Source organism: Ostrinia furnacalis, unplaced genomic scaffold (genome assembly GCF_004193835.3).
Source record: "Ostrinia furnacalis isolate ACB-3 unplaced genomic scaffold, ASM419383v2 OfSCF4779, whole genome shotgun sequence".
Classification (NCBI taxonomy): Eukaryota; Metazoa; Arthropoda; class Insecta; order Lepidoptera; family Crambidae; genus Ostrinia; species Ostrinia furnacalis.
This window is the reverse complement of record NW_021135018.1, coordinates 10,323-28,490: the sequence shown is the minus strand read 5'-3', so window position 1 is coordinate 28,490 and position 18,168 is coordinate 10,323. Positions and strand designations below refer to the sequence as shown.

Genomic DNA, 18,168 nt, shown 5'->3' with positions numbered 1-18,168 from the left:
ATTTTCCGGAATGTAAATTAAACTCTTGGGGCAAGTCATTATTTGTCAACAAGAAATAGCTACGGCGCAGAATATGGTAATGTTACTGGGAATCCCGATTTTGTGATATAATCCGGTTTTAGCACATACATTCTAAGGAAAAGTCTGACCAATATAAATCATGGTCTTAAAACTGTTTTTGTGGCAATCAGTTCTTATGGTAAGTATAACAAATGAGTCATTCCTATAAAGCCTTCGTATGAATAAAGTTAGCCAAGCGTATTTTTCCTCTATAGCTGACTATAATTTTCTAACCCGCAACTTCACGTATTCACTTCGTGTTTGTCGAGAGTCAAGAAGTCGGACGAGCCGAACAGTTGACGTCATGCGGTCATGTTAGCCTTCCACATTTCCACCGCGACCGTGCATGATGTATAGGAGTGGTATACATCGCGGCATTAGTGGTGGCGACTGAGCGTTAGGGCGAGCTAATGCGGTATTGGAATACGAACTGGCCGATGTTGCGAGGCGTACGTGGAATGGAGTGAGGGTGTATTGCGGTCATATAACCGGTATTCCGAGTGCGGCGGCAGTCGCTCGGCCGGTCTACTCCGCAACTTATACGGCCTGATGTTTTGAGAAAGCCGCGTTCGGCAATCGAGCGACGTTAACAAAACACGATAGCCATTGCGGTCCACGTTCATTACCAACGCTTATTGCTGTTCAAAATATGCGCTGGAAAGATACGAAATTATTTCGTAAACAAGACGTTGCGTTCTCGCTAGTTGATATTGTAAATTGCAGTTTCGGTTGGCGAGCATCTGTAAGTAAACAACGTTCATTATCGAGACGTTGTTGATTTATGTGCGAAAGATTTATCGTAATACTAGCTTTCCGCCCGCGGCTTCGCCCGCGTGGAATTTTGTCTGTCACAGAAAAACTTTATCGCGCGCGTCCCTGTTTCAAAAACCGGGATAAAAACTATCCTATGTTCTTTCCCGGGACTCAAACTATCTCTATGCCAAATTTCATCAAAATCGGTTGCGAGGTTTAAGCGGGAAAGCGTAACAGACAGACAGACAGACAGAGTTACTTTCGCATTTATAATATTAGTTGGGAAGTTGGGATTCTCTTCCAAAAGTTGAACATTTCACATACCAAAATAATGAATGTCAAGACCGTATTTACGTCGTTTAGTAAACAGTAGAAGGTAACAGTAACAAGACTTCATCGTGAACCTAAACAACGAGGTGTAACAAATTCATAATTTATTCCAACTCTCATGAATGAACCCGTAGTAGGTATACTCCGAAATCAGATACGCAAAAGTAAAGGTATATAAACATCTAGATATCAAACGATTCGTCACAGTGGTAAAGTATAACATCCCCGGTGGGTGAACCTTCAAGGCCACTTGGGGGTAAGACCCTTGAGAGGTATTTTGGAATAATTGAAATCGTATAGGAGTGATATAAGTTGATCGTAATTCGTGTTGTAGGTAATCAAATCTTGTAGTCGGTGACCATTTACGACGGGTCAAATTGTTTGATGTTCTGACGGCAATTCTAAATTGTAGAGACGTTTTGGTCACAACCAACTTTTTAATTTCAAAATATTTTTTATATCGAAAAATTATTTTTTTTGGAAAGGGGGTTTCAGCCAGACATGTATTGCGGATGTCTGCGGCGGGTTCTGGAGTGGAAGGTCCTGTTTTGCGTGCTCGCCCCGACGGTGGGGGTAAGTTTTTCACGAGGCCCTATATACCGCGACCACCCCGGCTCGTACATAAGGTGGGCGGTGGCTGGGGTGGTTCGCGCCCGCAAAAGGGGCAAAATACGGCGTACTCTGGGCGCCCGCTCTATGTGGGTCAATGTCGGGAAAGCCCGTGTCTGCCGGTGACGGAGTATGCACAACGAATCTGATCAACATGCCCGTGACCAAACAAAGAAACTGTCGAAAACCTCCCAAGAATATATGCGCCCTTATGTCCAAGCAATAAGGCCTATTTTGCAGACGATGTTCGAGATCGATGGCTGACAGTCTACGGATAGCTATGCGAGATGCTCAATACAAATTTCAGCCCTGTAATATTTTATGTATGTCCCTGTAATAAGCTAAATAGATGACTCATTTGTATCACTATGTAGAGAGAACTACGAAAACATTGACATCATAATGCAGGACTTCTGATCGCACTTACTGCTCTACAAGAACGTTTATACAATCTTCTTCGAACTTAGAGGTGTCTCTACTCTATCTTTTAAAAAGCATATAAAATTACTGATGCGAACTACAATACAACAAACCATTACAAAAATCATATTATCCATTGTAGAGCTAAAAACGATACATTATGGCCAACGTTACATTGAATAACATTGATGTCGTAAATGACGTTATAACATTAGCGGGTAAAGTAAGACGTAAGTTTTTGTGTGATTTCTTATTCTTGATTCTCGATGGTCCGCTCATCAGGCTTTTCTATCTAATGAATCAGCCTAAGTAGTAAGTAATGACGAAGTTGTATCTAACATTATTAATTTATTATCATCACAGATTGTTATCTTAACATAAATAGGTGAGCGAGATAAGCTACTGCACTTAACATTTTACAAGTACCTTGATGACAATACGATTATCATACTTATACCTAATTAAAGTTTCGGACATTTTGTCACAGAATCTTTAAACACTATTTTTGAATGATCAAACGAACTTACCAAGTGAAGTTCGATCTAAATTATCCTGTTTTCGCCGAAGAGATTTATTTTACCATGTAGTACCCCTGTACGACAACCCAATCCGCACACAATATTCAGCGTAGTAGTATTAAAAAACAAAAGAGCGGGCAACCCCACCCCTACCACGCTGTGGGCNGAAGTCAATATCACCAGAAGACCCAATATGTACTCTCTACTCTCATGCCATTATAGAAACTATAAATATAACATCGGCAATATGAGGGCTCTACTCCACGAAGCCAAAAAATACGAAGCGCTCGTTTAATTTGTGGACACACATGTTACACATATAATTTTATTCATAACTACTCGTAATATTCATCGGCCTATGTGTGCGTTAATACTTAGTTGGCAGAATGATCATGTCTACGAGAGAGCCATGTTGATGGACACATAAGAAATTTATCATTATGTGAAGCGTCCGCATTTCAGGGAAAATTTAAACTAAAAGCTCTGTGATAAATATAGCTCGTAGAATTTTGTTTAATGAATTGGAAGGCTTTTCCGACTGAAAGTGAGAATAAATTGTAGAGATTTATGTACACATCAGTAAGTTAGCGGAAGTGATCCATATTGATAGTAGAGCCCCATTCTGATACTATAAATCGTAACACAAAGTATAGGTAAGAATTTTCAACAATAAATTAGACAGTATGAAGGGTTTTGTTGACTGAAAGTGGAAATTGGAGATATGCATACATTTATTATGCCAGTTGAGGTGACCCTTGTTGAAAATATTAGAGCCATAAATATACCACAAAAGTATTAGGCATGAGAGAGGATGATACGAATGGGAATCGTATGAAAGTGAATCCCAAGGTTCTCTCTGACGTAAACTGACAAGTAAGTCGGACTTTTAATGCACGACGCCACCTCTCAAGATTCTTATCTGAAAGGTGGAAGCAGTGGAGTGCATGAGTTTTATTCCGAGGAAGGCTGAACTTAATTCTTCCAAAGTGGCGTTAAAAGAAAATCTATACAGGGTGGAAACGTTAAGTGATCTCATTCAATTATTTCTAAACTATATAAGATATTGAAAATCTGGTTACTGATCCTGAAAGTGCTTCATGAGCTCTTTCAAACGGTACCAATAATAGGTTACAGAATAAACTGGATCTATCTGAAAATTCAATGTTTCCAGCTTCCATACTAAATGTATGCCAGACATACAATATTAGAAGTGTATTTTTTTATTGAATAATAAACTCTTAAAATAAGCTCGTAAATTGTATTCTTATTTAAACTTATTCATGGAAAACATTGGTTTTAGGCTTTACTTGCTATAATATTGTCAAGAGATGAGTGTCATGACTGTGGTAGTACTAAATGTATGGAAGAAGGTAACATTGAATTTTTGGGTAGATCCAGTTTATTCTGTAACCTATTATTGATACCATTGGATAGAGCTTGTGAAGCACTTTAAGAATCAGTAATCAGTTTTACGATATCATGTGTAGTTTTTAAAATAATGTGAATTTACGAAATGTATGGAAACTGGAAACATTGAATTTTCGGATAGATCCAGTTTAATAAGTAACCTATTATTAGTACCGTTGAATAGAGCTCATGAAGCACTTTAATGATCAGTAATTAGTTTTTTGATATCTTGTATAGTTTAGAAATAATCGAGTGAGATCACTTATCGTTTCCACCCTGTATTTTGAAATTCTAATAAGTTAGAAATATCTCTGATGGTCTAAATCAGGGGTTGCCAACTTGATAAGTATTGGGAGGAGGCGCCACAATAAAAAAAATCCCCGGTAGATCCGTGGCTGTCGGTTTCCTTGGCTTATTCCCAAAGGTCTACGAATCTATTGTTCTTCTGTTCCCACCGGGTCCATGAAAATTTAAAATATACTAAGAAAATGTTTTTTTCTTTTTAATGTCGTGGAACTCGAGGACTCGTTAGGAATCAAAGTATGAACTTACATTTTTTTTTAACATTAGAGCTGTATTCTTTTGGGAATAAACCGTTTTCGTTTCCCTGGTCGTACCTACACAGTGTCAGCCCAAAAGTGTTACAAGAGTGGCGTTCTCAGTAGCATTTATTGAAACTTGCGTGCAGTTGTTTGGACACGCAGGGCACGACATCATGACGTGCTTCATCTACTGGGGAACACAACCACACTGTTTGCCTGGTGTAAACCAGGGAAACGAAACGACATGGCTTATTTTTTGAAACAATAACGTTCGAATCATCGTTCCTCGGATCTCAAGTCAACCGAAACCGTTGGGTTATTATCGCGTCATGTTTAGGGTAGTATAGGTACTCACTACAGATCACAAAAACTAAAGGGAGATGTGACAAGGGGGCGGGGCCGGTGTCGCAGCAATATGCCCAAAAACAGAACACATTGCTCGTGACAGCAATGATGACAGCAGCGACGTCATATAGTAAACAGTTTACATTGCTTGCGTAGTACTAAAGATTATTCGAACGTTGAGTACTGATACCGCAGTGGATTGAGCACATGTTTTGATTACTTTGTGTGTATGAATTTCTAATGCGACACTGAGTTTCGAACTCGGCGCATTAGTTGGCATCTCTCTATATCTCTATATCTATGGCAAGGCTGCTCAACCCCAGAAAAGAATTTTAAGTGGCCCGTGCATGTACAGTTTGAAAAAAAAACGCACCAAATTAAAAAATCCCGCCGCGCACAGTACATGTATATGTCGCAGTAAGATAGATAAAGCCGTAATATAGTCATATCCCTAGGGATATAATTATATACCGTAACATAGTTATACGAAAATGATACAAACTTTAAGACCTCTCTGAAGTTATCTGTAAAAAATTTAAGTGGCCCGTCGTTAACGACTGAATCCACCGTTTGGCCCGACTTTTCAAAAGGTTGAGCAGCCTTGCTCTATGGTACTCACCGACAGCTGGTGACATGGATCGCGACCCGCTGGAGCCGGTGGGGCTGGGCGTGGGCCTCAGGTGCGGCGTGGTAGCGCGTCCAGCGCTGCCGCTGCCGCCCGAGTCATTGCTGTTCTGACCGGTCAGATCCTGGAACAAGACAAGACAAGAGGTCAAATCACTGACAATCACAATAGCAATTCGTTCCAAATCCCTTGTTTTCTATCTTTTGGAACAAAAGGCAAGAAGACGTGAAATTAGATGTAATATTTCTACATTTAAAATTAGTTTCCAATCAATTTTTCATGAGCTTTAAGTTAACCTATGTTTGTTTTAGTAACTAATATTTTAACCAGTTACCGTAACTCCAATAAGCTGATATTAGCATAAACCTAATGACAATGCAATTAAATGTTGAAATGGAGCTGATGATTACCAGAGCCACCAACCTAGCTCCTTAATAACTTTTAGCAATCATATCGTGTTTGGGCTCATTAGTTTAGTCTTTATGAGGGCTCTTATTTTATGGACTTGAAAGTTGTTTTTAAAAAGGTTGTTTTTACCATTAATTCTTAAAGCAAACATAAATCAATTACGACAAAAATTACTTCCTAGAAATAGATATCAACGCGTTAGAAGCTATAATAAAAGATTATTGTGCGAACAACATCATGATGGTTCTGTCGTAAAGAAATGAGACGACTGCTGTGTGAAAATACTCGATTTCTGTATTCTAGTTACCAGGCTCTTCTATGTATTGTGTTCATAATCATCATAGTCATTGTACTTTAGAAGTACTTAAGATAGATTTGCTAAATGAACTTCTGTGTAGCAAGAGCTGTTACAAATGTTATCCTATTAGAATAATTAATGATTTTCTTACGATGCCTTGTTAAGTTTAAGGTCAATCTACATGATGCATATTTGAACTGCACAAGTTTCACAAAGCATAATGGTAGATGCCTTGACACAGCAACCTCGACAGTCAAGAAGCAGCCAACAATAGCAAACCTGAGTCAATAGAGTACGGTCGCATGCCGTAATCGCACAATAAAACAACAAGAGGAATCCCCGCAAACAATGCGTTCACAGTAAATGCCAAAATAAAAGCAACTTTATGCACACTATCGCTAATAATAAACTTATGTACAGTCACGGAATGAAAAGGTTCGTCAGTTTTCAAATTGATTCCTTCAACGAATCGCGAGCACATATTACCTTTTGAAACTATGTTACAGAATAATCTCGAGTTAGAGAAAATAATCTTTAACTGTTCGTAAGTAAAGTTCAAAATTATTCAGATCAAAGTTGTTTGACGATTTATCTTGTCAAGAAGATTATCATGATTGATAAACTAAAACCTTCTTGTTGGTTCAACCTGCCATTATTATGTCTATTAAATAAAAAAAAACTATTGTCAATTGGTCAATGTCATCACTGCATTGCACTGATGGGATAGAAAAATAAACAAGCAAAACCTTATTCGTGAGCAAACGTCATATTTATTTAAATGTTAGCAGTACTGTTTCTTGCACTGTTATGTTGGCAGGTTTGACTCTTACAGTACCTAGTGCAAGCGAAAACCAACACTAAGGTGACGAACCTTTTCATTCCGCGACTGTACCTCGCCTCGCTCAACTTGGACTAGCGACTATTACTCACGTTATGCAACATTGCAACTCAATGTTACCATAACAGCTGACACAGATGGTATTGATAATGATCTTTGACAATCGTATAATATACGTACCGTCTCAAAGCAGTCTGTTCGACGATCGTAAATAATCGTCGGCGATCGCGATCACAAGGAACAACGGTAAACGCGATCGGAGCAAACTGTCAAACGGACGCGTAATGGTGGCCATACACGTTAGGGTTTGCATGATGGTTACGACCGTACATGCTTAACCAACAGGTATAACCGAGTTATCTATAGCACATACACGTTAGGGTTTGCATATACAATCTAAATGTATTTAACTCAAAGGTGACTGGCTGACTGACATAGTGATCTATCAACGCACAGCTCAAACCTAGCAGTAACATTAAGATTTCTAGCAACAGGGAGAACACATGAGTGTCTTAAATATTCACCACCATTCACTGCCACAGACTATAGGAGACTGAGAGAAAACTATGCATGCAAGCATGAGCGGGCGCACACACGCTCGGTTATGCATGTGCGCAAACATAACCGAGCGGCAAAAATATCTTTTTTGATATTCGTTAGGTTGCATGTACACGCACCAATAACTGTACAGTTTTATAACATACACGCTAGGGTTTGCATGTCGGTTAAGCATGTACGGTCAAAACCATCATGCAAACCCTAACGTGTATGGCCACCATAAGTGTTAAGCTTTTCAAAGTTAAAATCGAGTCGTGTTAGAGAGAGCGGCGCGGCGCGGCGCTGCAGCGTTCACAGCGTTGGAACGGGCTCGACAAGGCGACTCGCGACCCCCCGCTGCCGAGGTTAGTCCGCGCGAGAGGCTCCGGCGTCGATCAGACGAGTCCGGTCCCTGGGGCGCGGGGCGGGGGACGCGATAACCGCGGTGTTTTTGCCGTGCTCCAACTCGCTCGCTCGGCACACCAGCGCGTTCTTCATTTCGTACAGAGTCCATTATCTCTCGCTCCGTCCCTCTCGCACCCGTTGCTAGCTCGTCGCGCCTCGCCGCACCGGCCGCTGTTTTATTGCCAGCCGACGATTTTAACGTGCGCTCGCAACGTCCGCCGGAGCACAAAAGTTTTTATGGAAATTTCATTCCGAATGCGCCTCGCTCGCTTGCTCACTCGGGAACGTCAATATAAAAGCACGATAACGAACGGACGAGTCAATTAATTATTATTGTTGGAAGCTGTCGAGACGTGCCGGTTGGCTCTATCTAGATGCTGTGTTTGTGCAGCGTTTTGACAAGAACATTAGTCTACGTGCTTACATCAATCAGCCGGCACGCAATAGCATCTCATTTAGAATAACGCACATCTCGAGTCACAGAACTCTACATAAATTCTGTATAGCGGCTCTAACCTGTCTACTAAGATTATGAACTTCATAATCTTAGTAGACATAATATGAAGTAACATTGGGTCTTAAAGAACTTACAGTTATAAATGTTGTTTTTATGGGTTCCTTGTCAGGAAACCTAGGTAATTTGAGTTTTATCCGACTCTTACAACTCGTCGGCGTCTTTGTACAATATTTTTTCAGGTTAAAGCTGCTGAAATGTTAACACGTATTTTCAAACAATTTTAAGAATTCAAAAAGCTCCTCCTACATAATAAGTTCTTTAGTAATTATTGTCGGAGATATCAACATACTGAGATTATAATGGTGGTTGGACTTGCTTGATGTTATAAGTCACAACGACATGCGACTTTCAGTGTACTTACAGCATACCAAATTAGGCTTATTTGAACTCTACAACTGATGACAATGAAAATTTATGGAAATCAAATATCACTGATGACTTGTTTGTGTTTTGTTACGCTTCTGTAGGTAGGTCGAGAGGATTTACTTCACAAGAACTTAATAGTCTTGTTATGTCACTTTTCAGCTGATCATATGCTTAATTAGTGTCAAGTCAACAGTCTGGTCAAGTTTCGGTCTCATACTGCCAACATTGACAATGAATTTTTCAGTAATTTAAAGAACTCTACCTGTGTGCTTATAATGATGTGTCTTTCAGATTCATGTAATAGGTGCCGTGAGATTAGAATATTCACTCTGGCGACCAAAAAGTGTAAATTTTAATCGTGGGCATGACCTCTTGCCATTTTTATGACCAAATAGATATATCACAAAAATAACATTTTGATTCACATTGTTAAACGGTCATTGATGTTAGATCCACCCATAACTGTCGGCCTTTAGATCTCGGTCAGTCTGTGTATGGACATATTATCTAATCAATGACTTACATTTATAATGTCCAAGTTTAGAACTGGTTAGTTAATCATATCAACCCGATAACGGCAGCGATAAACGTGTAAGCGAAATGGAACGTTTCGTAGTGCAATTCCGAATGTCATTCACATCGTAAGCCAACAAATTTGTGTTATACGTATGTTGTACGTATACGTTGAACGTGAGCGACGTTAGGCTTAAAATGAGCCGACCGACTGCACTTGGCCCAAATCCGGGCACAAATAAACACAAAACCGCTCTTCGGAGTGCGTCTACACAATATGTAGAGCGGAGGTATTCGGCACCAGTAAATAGAGTACGGGCTGCGTGCTGCGAACTATGTGCAGTATATGCAGATGCAATGGAAACGAGGCGACTTGGGTCATGAAATACACCATTGAACCGAAGGCTCACGTGCCTCCTGGCCGTAACAATGTACCGTTTTAACTAGCAACTCTACCTAAGGCGTAACTTTGTTCAACGTAATGTAAAAGTCGCATACTTTTGTGGTACCTTCACGAGGGAAAAAATGCCTCGAGGCATTGCCTACATGATTACAATGATGACCAGCCAAAATATATCTTTATCCAATCTCAATAACATTGAAGAATCGTGCGTGAAGTGTTTAAAATGGACTAAACATTAATGATTACGTCAATCAAGCAGCATTGGCAACTAAAACGTATTAAAGAGACGTCCTTGATAAAATCCATCGTGGTCATTGCTATCAATGAGCGATAAATTATGTGTAGTAGTTAATTTTTATCTGGTAGGCTAGGTCAGTGGCACGAGACACGCTGCGAGCTAACGCTATAAATAGCCGCTGATGGCTCTGGAGCTGGTCTAAATAACCGCAAATCCCCTGCATCGCGGCGAGAGCCGCTCCACCACCGGTAAAGTACGCTTCATTTTACTATTCATAGTTTTTTATTACTATTACAAACGTTGTATGTGGTTATGGTTACGAGTTAAATGAAACGAGATTTCTTTTTGCAAAAACAACAGTGAATTCAGCCCATGCTTATATTTTTTGCATTTAGCAACGAACGGATCCATTTCTAGACGACTGTCATAGCTTACGGTTCTTTCAATAATAGGAATCTATGAATGGAGCCCCAAATTACAATCCTCTTTATACGTCCGTATATAGCAAACATCCAAGTTGAGTCAAATCTCGGTCGGTTACGTCACAACAACACATCGCGTATTCCGTGAAAGATTAGAATAGACCGTACTGAAATGGGGCAACAATGTCATTCGAGACATGACGAGATTAATCGGCGTAAATGTGTTCCAAGATCATTCGAGAGTTCGTCGACCGGCGTGCGAAAATGTTGTCGTAAATAAATAATTCACAAGGCTAGTGTTCTCGGTTGGGCCACGTGGTAGCAGGCACGTGGAGTAGGTACATAAACATTTACATTACATAACCGGCTCGTCATCGGCGACCGCGCGCTATCGAGAGCGAAATGTGCGAGTCTTACAAATGGCTGCACCGTGGTTGGCGAATCCGCCGTGTTACCCGATTTTGTGCTAATGCTCACTTATTCGATACGCACCTAATTTGTAATGGTTCTGAGCTTCACGCTTCATTCTCAGACAAAATCAGTAAGCTGTGTCACACCACAGCCATATTAGACAGTAAGTAGAACGCCACTTTTCTTCTCGAAATAAGGCAACATATCCTAGTAGACAACACCAGAAATGTATATTCACATAGTAGACATAAGCAGTATTCCAATTTAACCTTTAAAGAGAAGAAAGGGTCTGCCGCATAGAATGTAAATGTTGCGTCTCTACCTAAGATACAACAACAGCTAATAAATTAGGTTCGAATATAACATTTCTGATGGGATCTTAGGGCTCCAATGCTAGATTAAGTTTGATTAATCTTGCTGAAAGTGTACTAACGTCGAAACTTTTCAATTTGAAGAGATTGTAATCAGTTTGAATTACAGCATCCAACAAGCAACTGAAATAGTTTCATTAAGTTATGTTGAATGGGCTTTCACGGTCTTATAAGAATAGGTAAACACGAGCTGAAACTGAACAATAACAATAATTAAGTATTTCAAGTTGTGCAAAGAAAAAGTTTGAATTGAGTTGGCGATGTGTGTGTTTGTGTAAAATGGACGGTTTGTGCACGAAGGCAAGTGGTACACTTTATTGAATGTCTTTATAGGCCACCTGTTACTCGGGTCGGTGTCGGGGAAACAGCTGATCGGGCCCCGGCGAATTATTATTATTATTGTTGTCGGATGTCGGCACCGGCTTATTTATTTGTGACGAGTGGAACGGGGGGTGCGGCGAGGTGACGCCGGGGCTAACTTTCCCGGCAACTTGTACTATTGTTCGATTGTAATCGACACGCCGCGGACAAACGACCTGCCCGGTAGCTGCTAGCTACGGCAGATTATCCGGATTTTATGTCTTAACCACCGGCGCACTGACCAGGCGCGGCGCCACCGGCGCAAGCGCGATAGCATCAAACTAAGAATGAAATTGGTATGTGAATTTTTTCCAACATGACTATCTAAAATGTATGCCTGTTGAAAATAACATCAACAGCACCGCGGAACAATGCAGTGCAACATATGTACAAAATTCTAAATCGGTAGTTACTACACCTCTAATCGTCAGCCAGTGATAAGATGGCATCAAAAATGTATAATGACATAAACAACTCATATCCTGCTTCGGAAAAATAACATACTGATAACCAAGATAACTATAACGATAAATAAGTACGACAAAGCACGCGAAGCCTGACAAGCCCAGTAGAACCAACACACGATAAAAACACGATGTATGCTAGTTTCAAATTCGATGTTGTTGTATAGTGAGCTGAAATAACAACTGGAAAAGTACTTGGAGTTGAGTGGGGGTAAATTATAGGCTGTATGGAGCGACTGCAACCGGATTGCTGCTAGTTTTGCCGACAAATGACACGTTTCCTCGTACTGCCCGCCGTAATAATGGGCCAATAAGCCACGGATAAAGGAAACTGACTTTTCAAAAGCGCTATTATGACTTCAATTACGTAAAAATCTTGAAGCTGTTGAAAATCACCGACACGCTTGCTCCTATAGTTCACAGGCTGATTTTTGCTGTAAGAAGGAATGTCTCATCCTACTGAAACGTTTAACATACATGCTAAACAAAATGCTTGTAAATCCAACAATTTGAAACAGGACTAACATGCCAAACTGAAGTTCACTTTCAGACAAAGGATGTAATATAGCCTTTTAAAATAAAAGTGCAATTATAAGAAACATCTTCAGCAAAAAATACGAACAGAAATGATGAGCAATAACTATACGCTTCAATGATAATAATTTCAAATTTATAAAGGTCACAACTAATGACGTACCAATCCAAATAGAATGATTAAAATAATTAACGAGGAATGAAACATATCAATCAACACGACGATAAAAAACCGAGGGAACAATGCGAATGTCCAATTAAACGTAGCTCGCACACGTCATCGAAAGGTGTTTCCCGAAGAACGCACACACACATTGACGATCAGCTGACTGCTCCGATTTTAACCCACACCACTGAGCCGACTGTTAGAGAACATAAATAATGACGGCCCACCTACCTAGGTATACGTAACACGCCGTATAATTTGTATGAGCGGGCAAAAGAGAAATGTGTGATACGACGTTTTCTCCGGCAATGTAGCATTTACGACGAAGAACATACAATCCAAAGAGAATCTGCGGCAAGTGAGGCGGTTAAGACGTTGTCGAAGCGAAACTGCCGAGCCTGAGACCGTATTAAATAATCAGAAATGCATACGAACAATACAAATACAATGTGCACTGTTATCAGCGCTCATTCGCGATTGNGCTCTTAACAAGATGCTACATTCGATGATTTTTCTTTGAAGGTACCAAAATGAACTTCGCCAAGGTAATCTGACAATAAAATTCACACATAACAAAAAATAATTAGGACCCGAAAAACTACGAAAGCTTAAAATACCGTAGACAAGACCTACTACAACTACGATCTACGGACTACGAATTGGTGTAGTACTACAATAATACATCCCGGCTACGAAAAGTTATCACTCATAATTTGCTACGTAACAGGACCTACAGATGTAGCTTCCTTGATAAAAAAATATCTGTTTCACTAAATTTTCACTTAAACGCAAAATATTAATATAGTATTTTAGTAGCTTCTGGCATACTACGGATTTGAAATTACCCTTAGTTACCATCTACATCTCCATAAATGTCACACATAATGTTCGATTTGAAATAGGTACATTGTTTTTTATGTTATGTCGTATCTCTTTTTTCTTTTTGATAGTCCAAGTATCATACATATACTTGGGTAACATACCTCCAATTTTAAACATATTTTCTAAAATCGTTAACAGTTCGATTTTTTACACTCTATTACTCAAGTTCCTTTGGTAGTGTCAAGTTATTTTATAAATTACATGAGCATAAAAGTAGTCCTACTACTGAAAATGGACAACAAATGAGTTAAATTTACCATGTAGGCATCCCATGAGGAAATATGAGACTTGATGATGATTTTAGAAAGATCACAAGTCCGAAATTAATTAAAATAATATGTAGATTAGAAACCACTTGAAATAGATTGTGCTAGTTCAGAATTATCATGCTTGAGTTACTACTTATTTTGATTGGAGTATTGAACCTCTAATATTGAATTGTAATCAAAGGGAAAACTGTGCGCCACATGACACATTAGTTTAATTTCATTGACAAAAATAAACTCTTGTAACTCTTGTAAGCCTGTTGTACAAACAAACATGATTGTTGTAATACGAAGCATAGAAAAATAATTCTGTTTCACAGAATAATGTTATTTTCGTCGTAACGTGAACAATAATGATAAAAAACATTTATTAGTCAACTGCACAGGAATTAATATGTTTAGTTTGTTTTCGCGTTTTACTGATCCATGGATGCCTCAAACTATTGGCAACTAATTTCGTTCAAGCTTCGAGAACCAGTTTGCAAAACAACTTATATTTTTCCTTCCCAATCGTGAATTCAAGATGAGTCACCCCGAAATTCCGTGTCGATATGTTTTTAAACCGACATGTGTAAAATATGATGATGATAAAGTTTTAGGACAGACCCATAAATAAAATTATTACATAAAACCCTTATAAAATCCATTTCTGAGTGATTTTATGGAGATATTGTACGTGGCAGTGCACAAATAGCCTATAATGGCGGCGGGGCGCGCCGTCGGCAAATGGTAGTCGGCACTCTTGTAACTTATTGTAAAATTGTATACAAATTACAATACTTTGACTCTTCATCAGTTTAATTGCCTTAAAGTATTTATAGCGTAAGATAATTTCAAATAAATATGACGAAACATTGTAATGACTTCGAAATGTTCAATGTAGAGTCGCTACGATAACATTTGCAGCATTGTATGGGTCCAATCAAACTTGCAGCAGTCGCCGGTCATATGATAATAAAAACAAACATCTACCAGCTCCGCCACAAAATAGAACCGAGTATTGAGCCAACGAACACGCACATAGCTACGAAGGCGGTCGGATGTCACGCACACTGGCGCGCCCGCCCTCGGTACACGCTCACACAGCGGCACTCGTAGATAAGAATCGTCCCATTTTACATTGAGTCATGCGGCCGACGCGATACTTACTGTGGCCGCAGGCAGCCGTATGATGACGGCCGTCTTGACAACTTCTTGGAATGACACCGAAACACAAATTAGTGCGAGTTGCGCACATGCACTTCTCACTCACACAACTAAGCACGGTATCGGGGCTGAATAATATCAGAGCGGACAATATTCCCGAGTCGGAATGATCGACCGTCGCCGGTGATAGAAGCGATGCCGGGCGATGGAAGCTACCAAAGAGCGAGAGACTCGTGTGGGATATTGTACGTTCGATTGCGCTAGCAGTGCGCGCGTTTCAGTTGGCGCACGGCGACTGGCGCAGGCGAGGCGTGCGGTGCGGCGAAGCGGGCGGGCGAGCGATTTCACCGGGCTGATATTGCGACGGCACGCCGCTCGCTCCGACCCATATGTATAGCTAGCGGCGGAGCCGAGGGCACGCCATTGTGGACCGGGGGGTCAGAGCTGCACGCACCCGCGCCGTCCAACTCCTCGTCGAGACCACTTTGTTCATCGTGCTTACTTTGTAGCATTCATGCTACCTACACCACTAAATTATTTTCAATTCCAACTCAAGGAGCCCTTGCTCTAAGATTCCAGTACTGAAATAAATTATGCATTTCGCGTAGTTGAACGCCGCTGATAAACAACTTAGTTCGTAGATTGTTGTTTAATCTGTTATTTAAAACCACTAAACTGATTTCTAAAAGGTGCACGACTCTACTTATCTACTATACTTACATGATAAAGATGATTGGACATTATAAAATTAAATGTCCGCAAAAACACCCCCGTAAAACAAACACAATATCATGAACGTCAAAATCTTAGGCACACATTCCACTATCACTCACACAATCACAAGATATCTTTGTTTATCAATGATAACGAGGAACTGAAATGAATAATGTATGAAAACGTTGCAAATGTATTTTGATAGGTCGAACTGTCAAGGGCCAAATTACTAATCAGTCGTCGGTATTGATCGCGGCGGGCTGTCCATACGAGGTGGATATTATATCAGTGCATGTATCGGACATCTCATTACCGTCGCATTGCAAACGTGATGGCCTATTGGGAATGCGGGTCAATGCATATGCGCACTGAGAGCATGTTATTTAAGCACTGTTATAAAACCTGTAAATCGAAATATCGGAACCAGCAATAACTCCTATTTGTTTTGTTGAGAGAATGGTTTATTTTCGACTCTACATTGGTTCTATACAAAGTTATTTTTTATCCACCTAACAAAAGCGAACAATTTAATCATTTTAACATGCCCTATTATTCTGCTCTTTTCATGGGGATATTAGATTTGAAGAAGAAAAGACAGTAAATCGCATTAGTAAACCAATTTGTGTGATCGATCTCATTTATCGGGAGAACAACATCAAAATATCTTCAATCAAAGAAGCAACCATAGAAAAAAGCTAATGTCTGTAGCTTGATAGAGTGCGGCGCCAGCGCGGCGATGCCCCCAGCAAAATTGCTTGATAGAGACGCCCATAAGTCTGCGCCGGAGCATCATTAGTAAAAATTACAGCCGCGTCGAAACGTTAAGTGATATAATAAGTTTTTAATGGGCAATGTACAGATGAAACACGAAATAGTTGCAATACTGTTCGAGTTGACAGCAAGCGTAAATAGAATTTGATAACAATATACATTTTTATAACACCTTTCGTTGCATGTTATATCTTCATTTATAACTAGCTGACCCGGCGAACTTTGTTCCGCCTTAATGGCAATAAATAAGCAGACTTTTTTTTTAATTTCAAACGGGATAAAAAGTATCCTATGTCCTTCTCCTGGCTCTAAACTACCTCCCTGACAATTTTCAGCTAAATCGGTTCAGCCGTTCTTGAGTTATAAGCGAAGTAACTAACACGACTTTCTTTTATATATATAGATAATGAATCACAATCTGAATAAAAGCATTGGGGAAATATTAAAAGCGATTCTGAGAATGCTAAAGGAAACCCGCGGGAGGGTGAGGCAGTGCCTAGCCGAAGCCGGTGGATTTATCGTTAATTTCGATACAGAACCTGTTCTGTAAAGTGGCGGCCGGCGCTGTGAAGGTAGGTTGCTTCGCAAAATAAAAGAAATATGTTTTAGTGGGTTAGCGAGCGTGTTTACGATCGGATTCCTCGGACTCGATTATGCTGCCATTAGTTACATAAGCGCTCTGGGCCGCGCCGTAATTAGACAATTTGTCTTAGGGCCGATACTGTCATAAAAGTATTTTCGGAAAGAACCTTTGGCAAATTGCTACTAATTGCGAATACCGAAACATTTCAATTTGTTCCAAATAATTCATAATGAACGTTGAAGGATTATGTTTTGAATAACATCATTATAAATTTTCACATGTGAATTTTGAGGACGACATTTAAGGAGCGGTGTTTTAATACCACCAAATTGATTGAATTTTCTTGACTATTTAAAAGCAAATATCTTTAAGCTTAGTAAAAAGGCGTGGAATTGCACTGGGTCGATGAATAAGTGTATTTTATTCGGTTAAGTCCGCAGAATGCCGGCGCGGCGAGTATAGCGTGCAGCGCCATCTGTCGTGCACTGCGCGCGGCGCGGACCGGATGCCCGACCAGTTTCGTGGCGATACCGAACACCTGCGAGCGCGGCTCGCCGGGCACCACTCGGAATGGCTCTTTGGACATGTTCCTGCTTATATTTCTTGAGAATACTCCTAAAACTATCTTAAGTTCTTAAAGAAGCCTGTATTTGAACAATGAGTCTATTCAAGTTCAGCTCTACTTGTATCTCATCAATAGAATCTTGATAATTTAATTTTCTTTTGTTTGAAACCGCATTATTTCATGTGCCACATAATAACACTTTACTGGAATTGTTAAACAACATTGAAAATGTAGTGTAAAACCATAGAGAGCATGTCAATTCATATTTTCCATCAACGAGTCATAATGCCCGTCTAAGACCGTATATTGCCCAAATTGACGTTTTCCATTAGCGGGCTGTACGGGCGCTGGCAACGCCACTAGCGACTGCAGTCAAAATGT

The 18,168-nt window shown here is 40.0% G+C and overlaps 1 protein-coding gene across 1 annotated transcript in view; it reads right to left on the bottom strand.

Annotated features, from left to right (window-relative positions):
- The window catches only part of LOC114359982 (trithorax group protein osa), a 47,732-nt gene extending 29,924 nt beyond the window's left edge, over positions 1-17,808 (bottom strand). Inside the window, exons 1-3 of the mRNA XM_028314532.1 lie at positions 17,754-17,808; positions 15,158-15,255; positions 5,604-5,733 (exon numbers count right to left, since the gene is read on the bottom strand). Coding sequence (XP_028170333.1) covers positions 5,604-5,733; positions 15,158-15,255; positions 17,754-17,808 — 283 coding nt within the window. The remainder of the gene's footprint in view (positions 1-5,603; positions 5,734-15,157; positions 15,256-17,753) is intronic.
- Between the last annotated feature and the right edge of the window lie 360 nt (positions 17,809-18,168).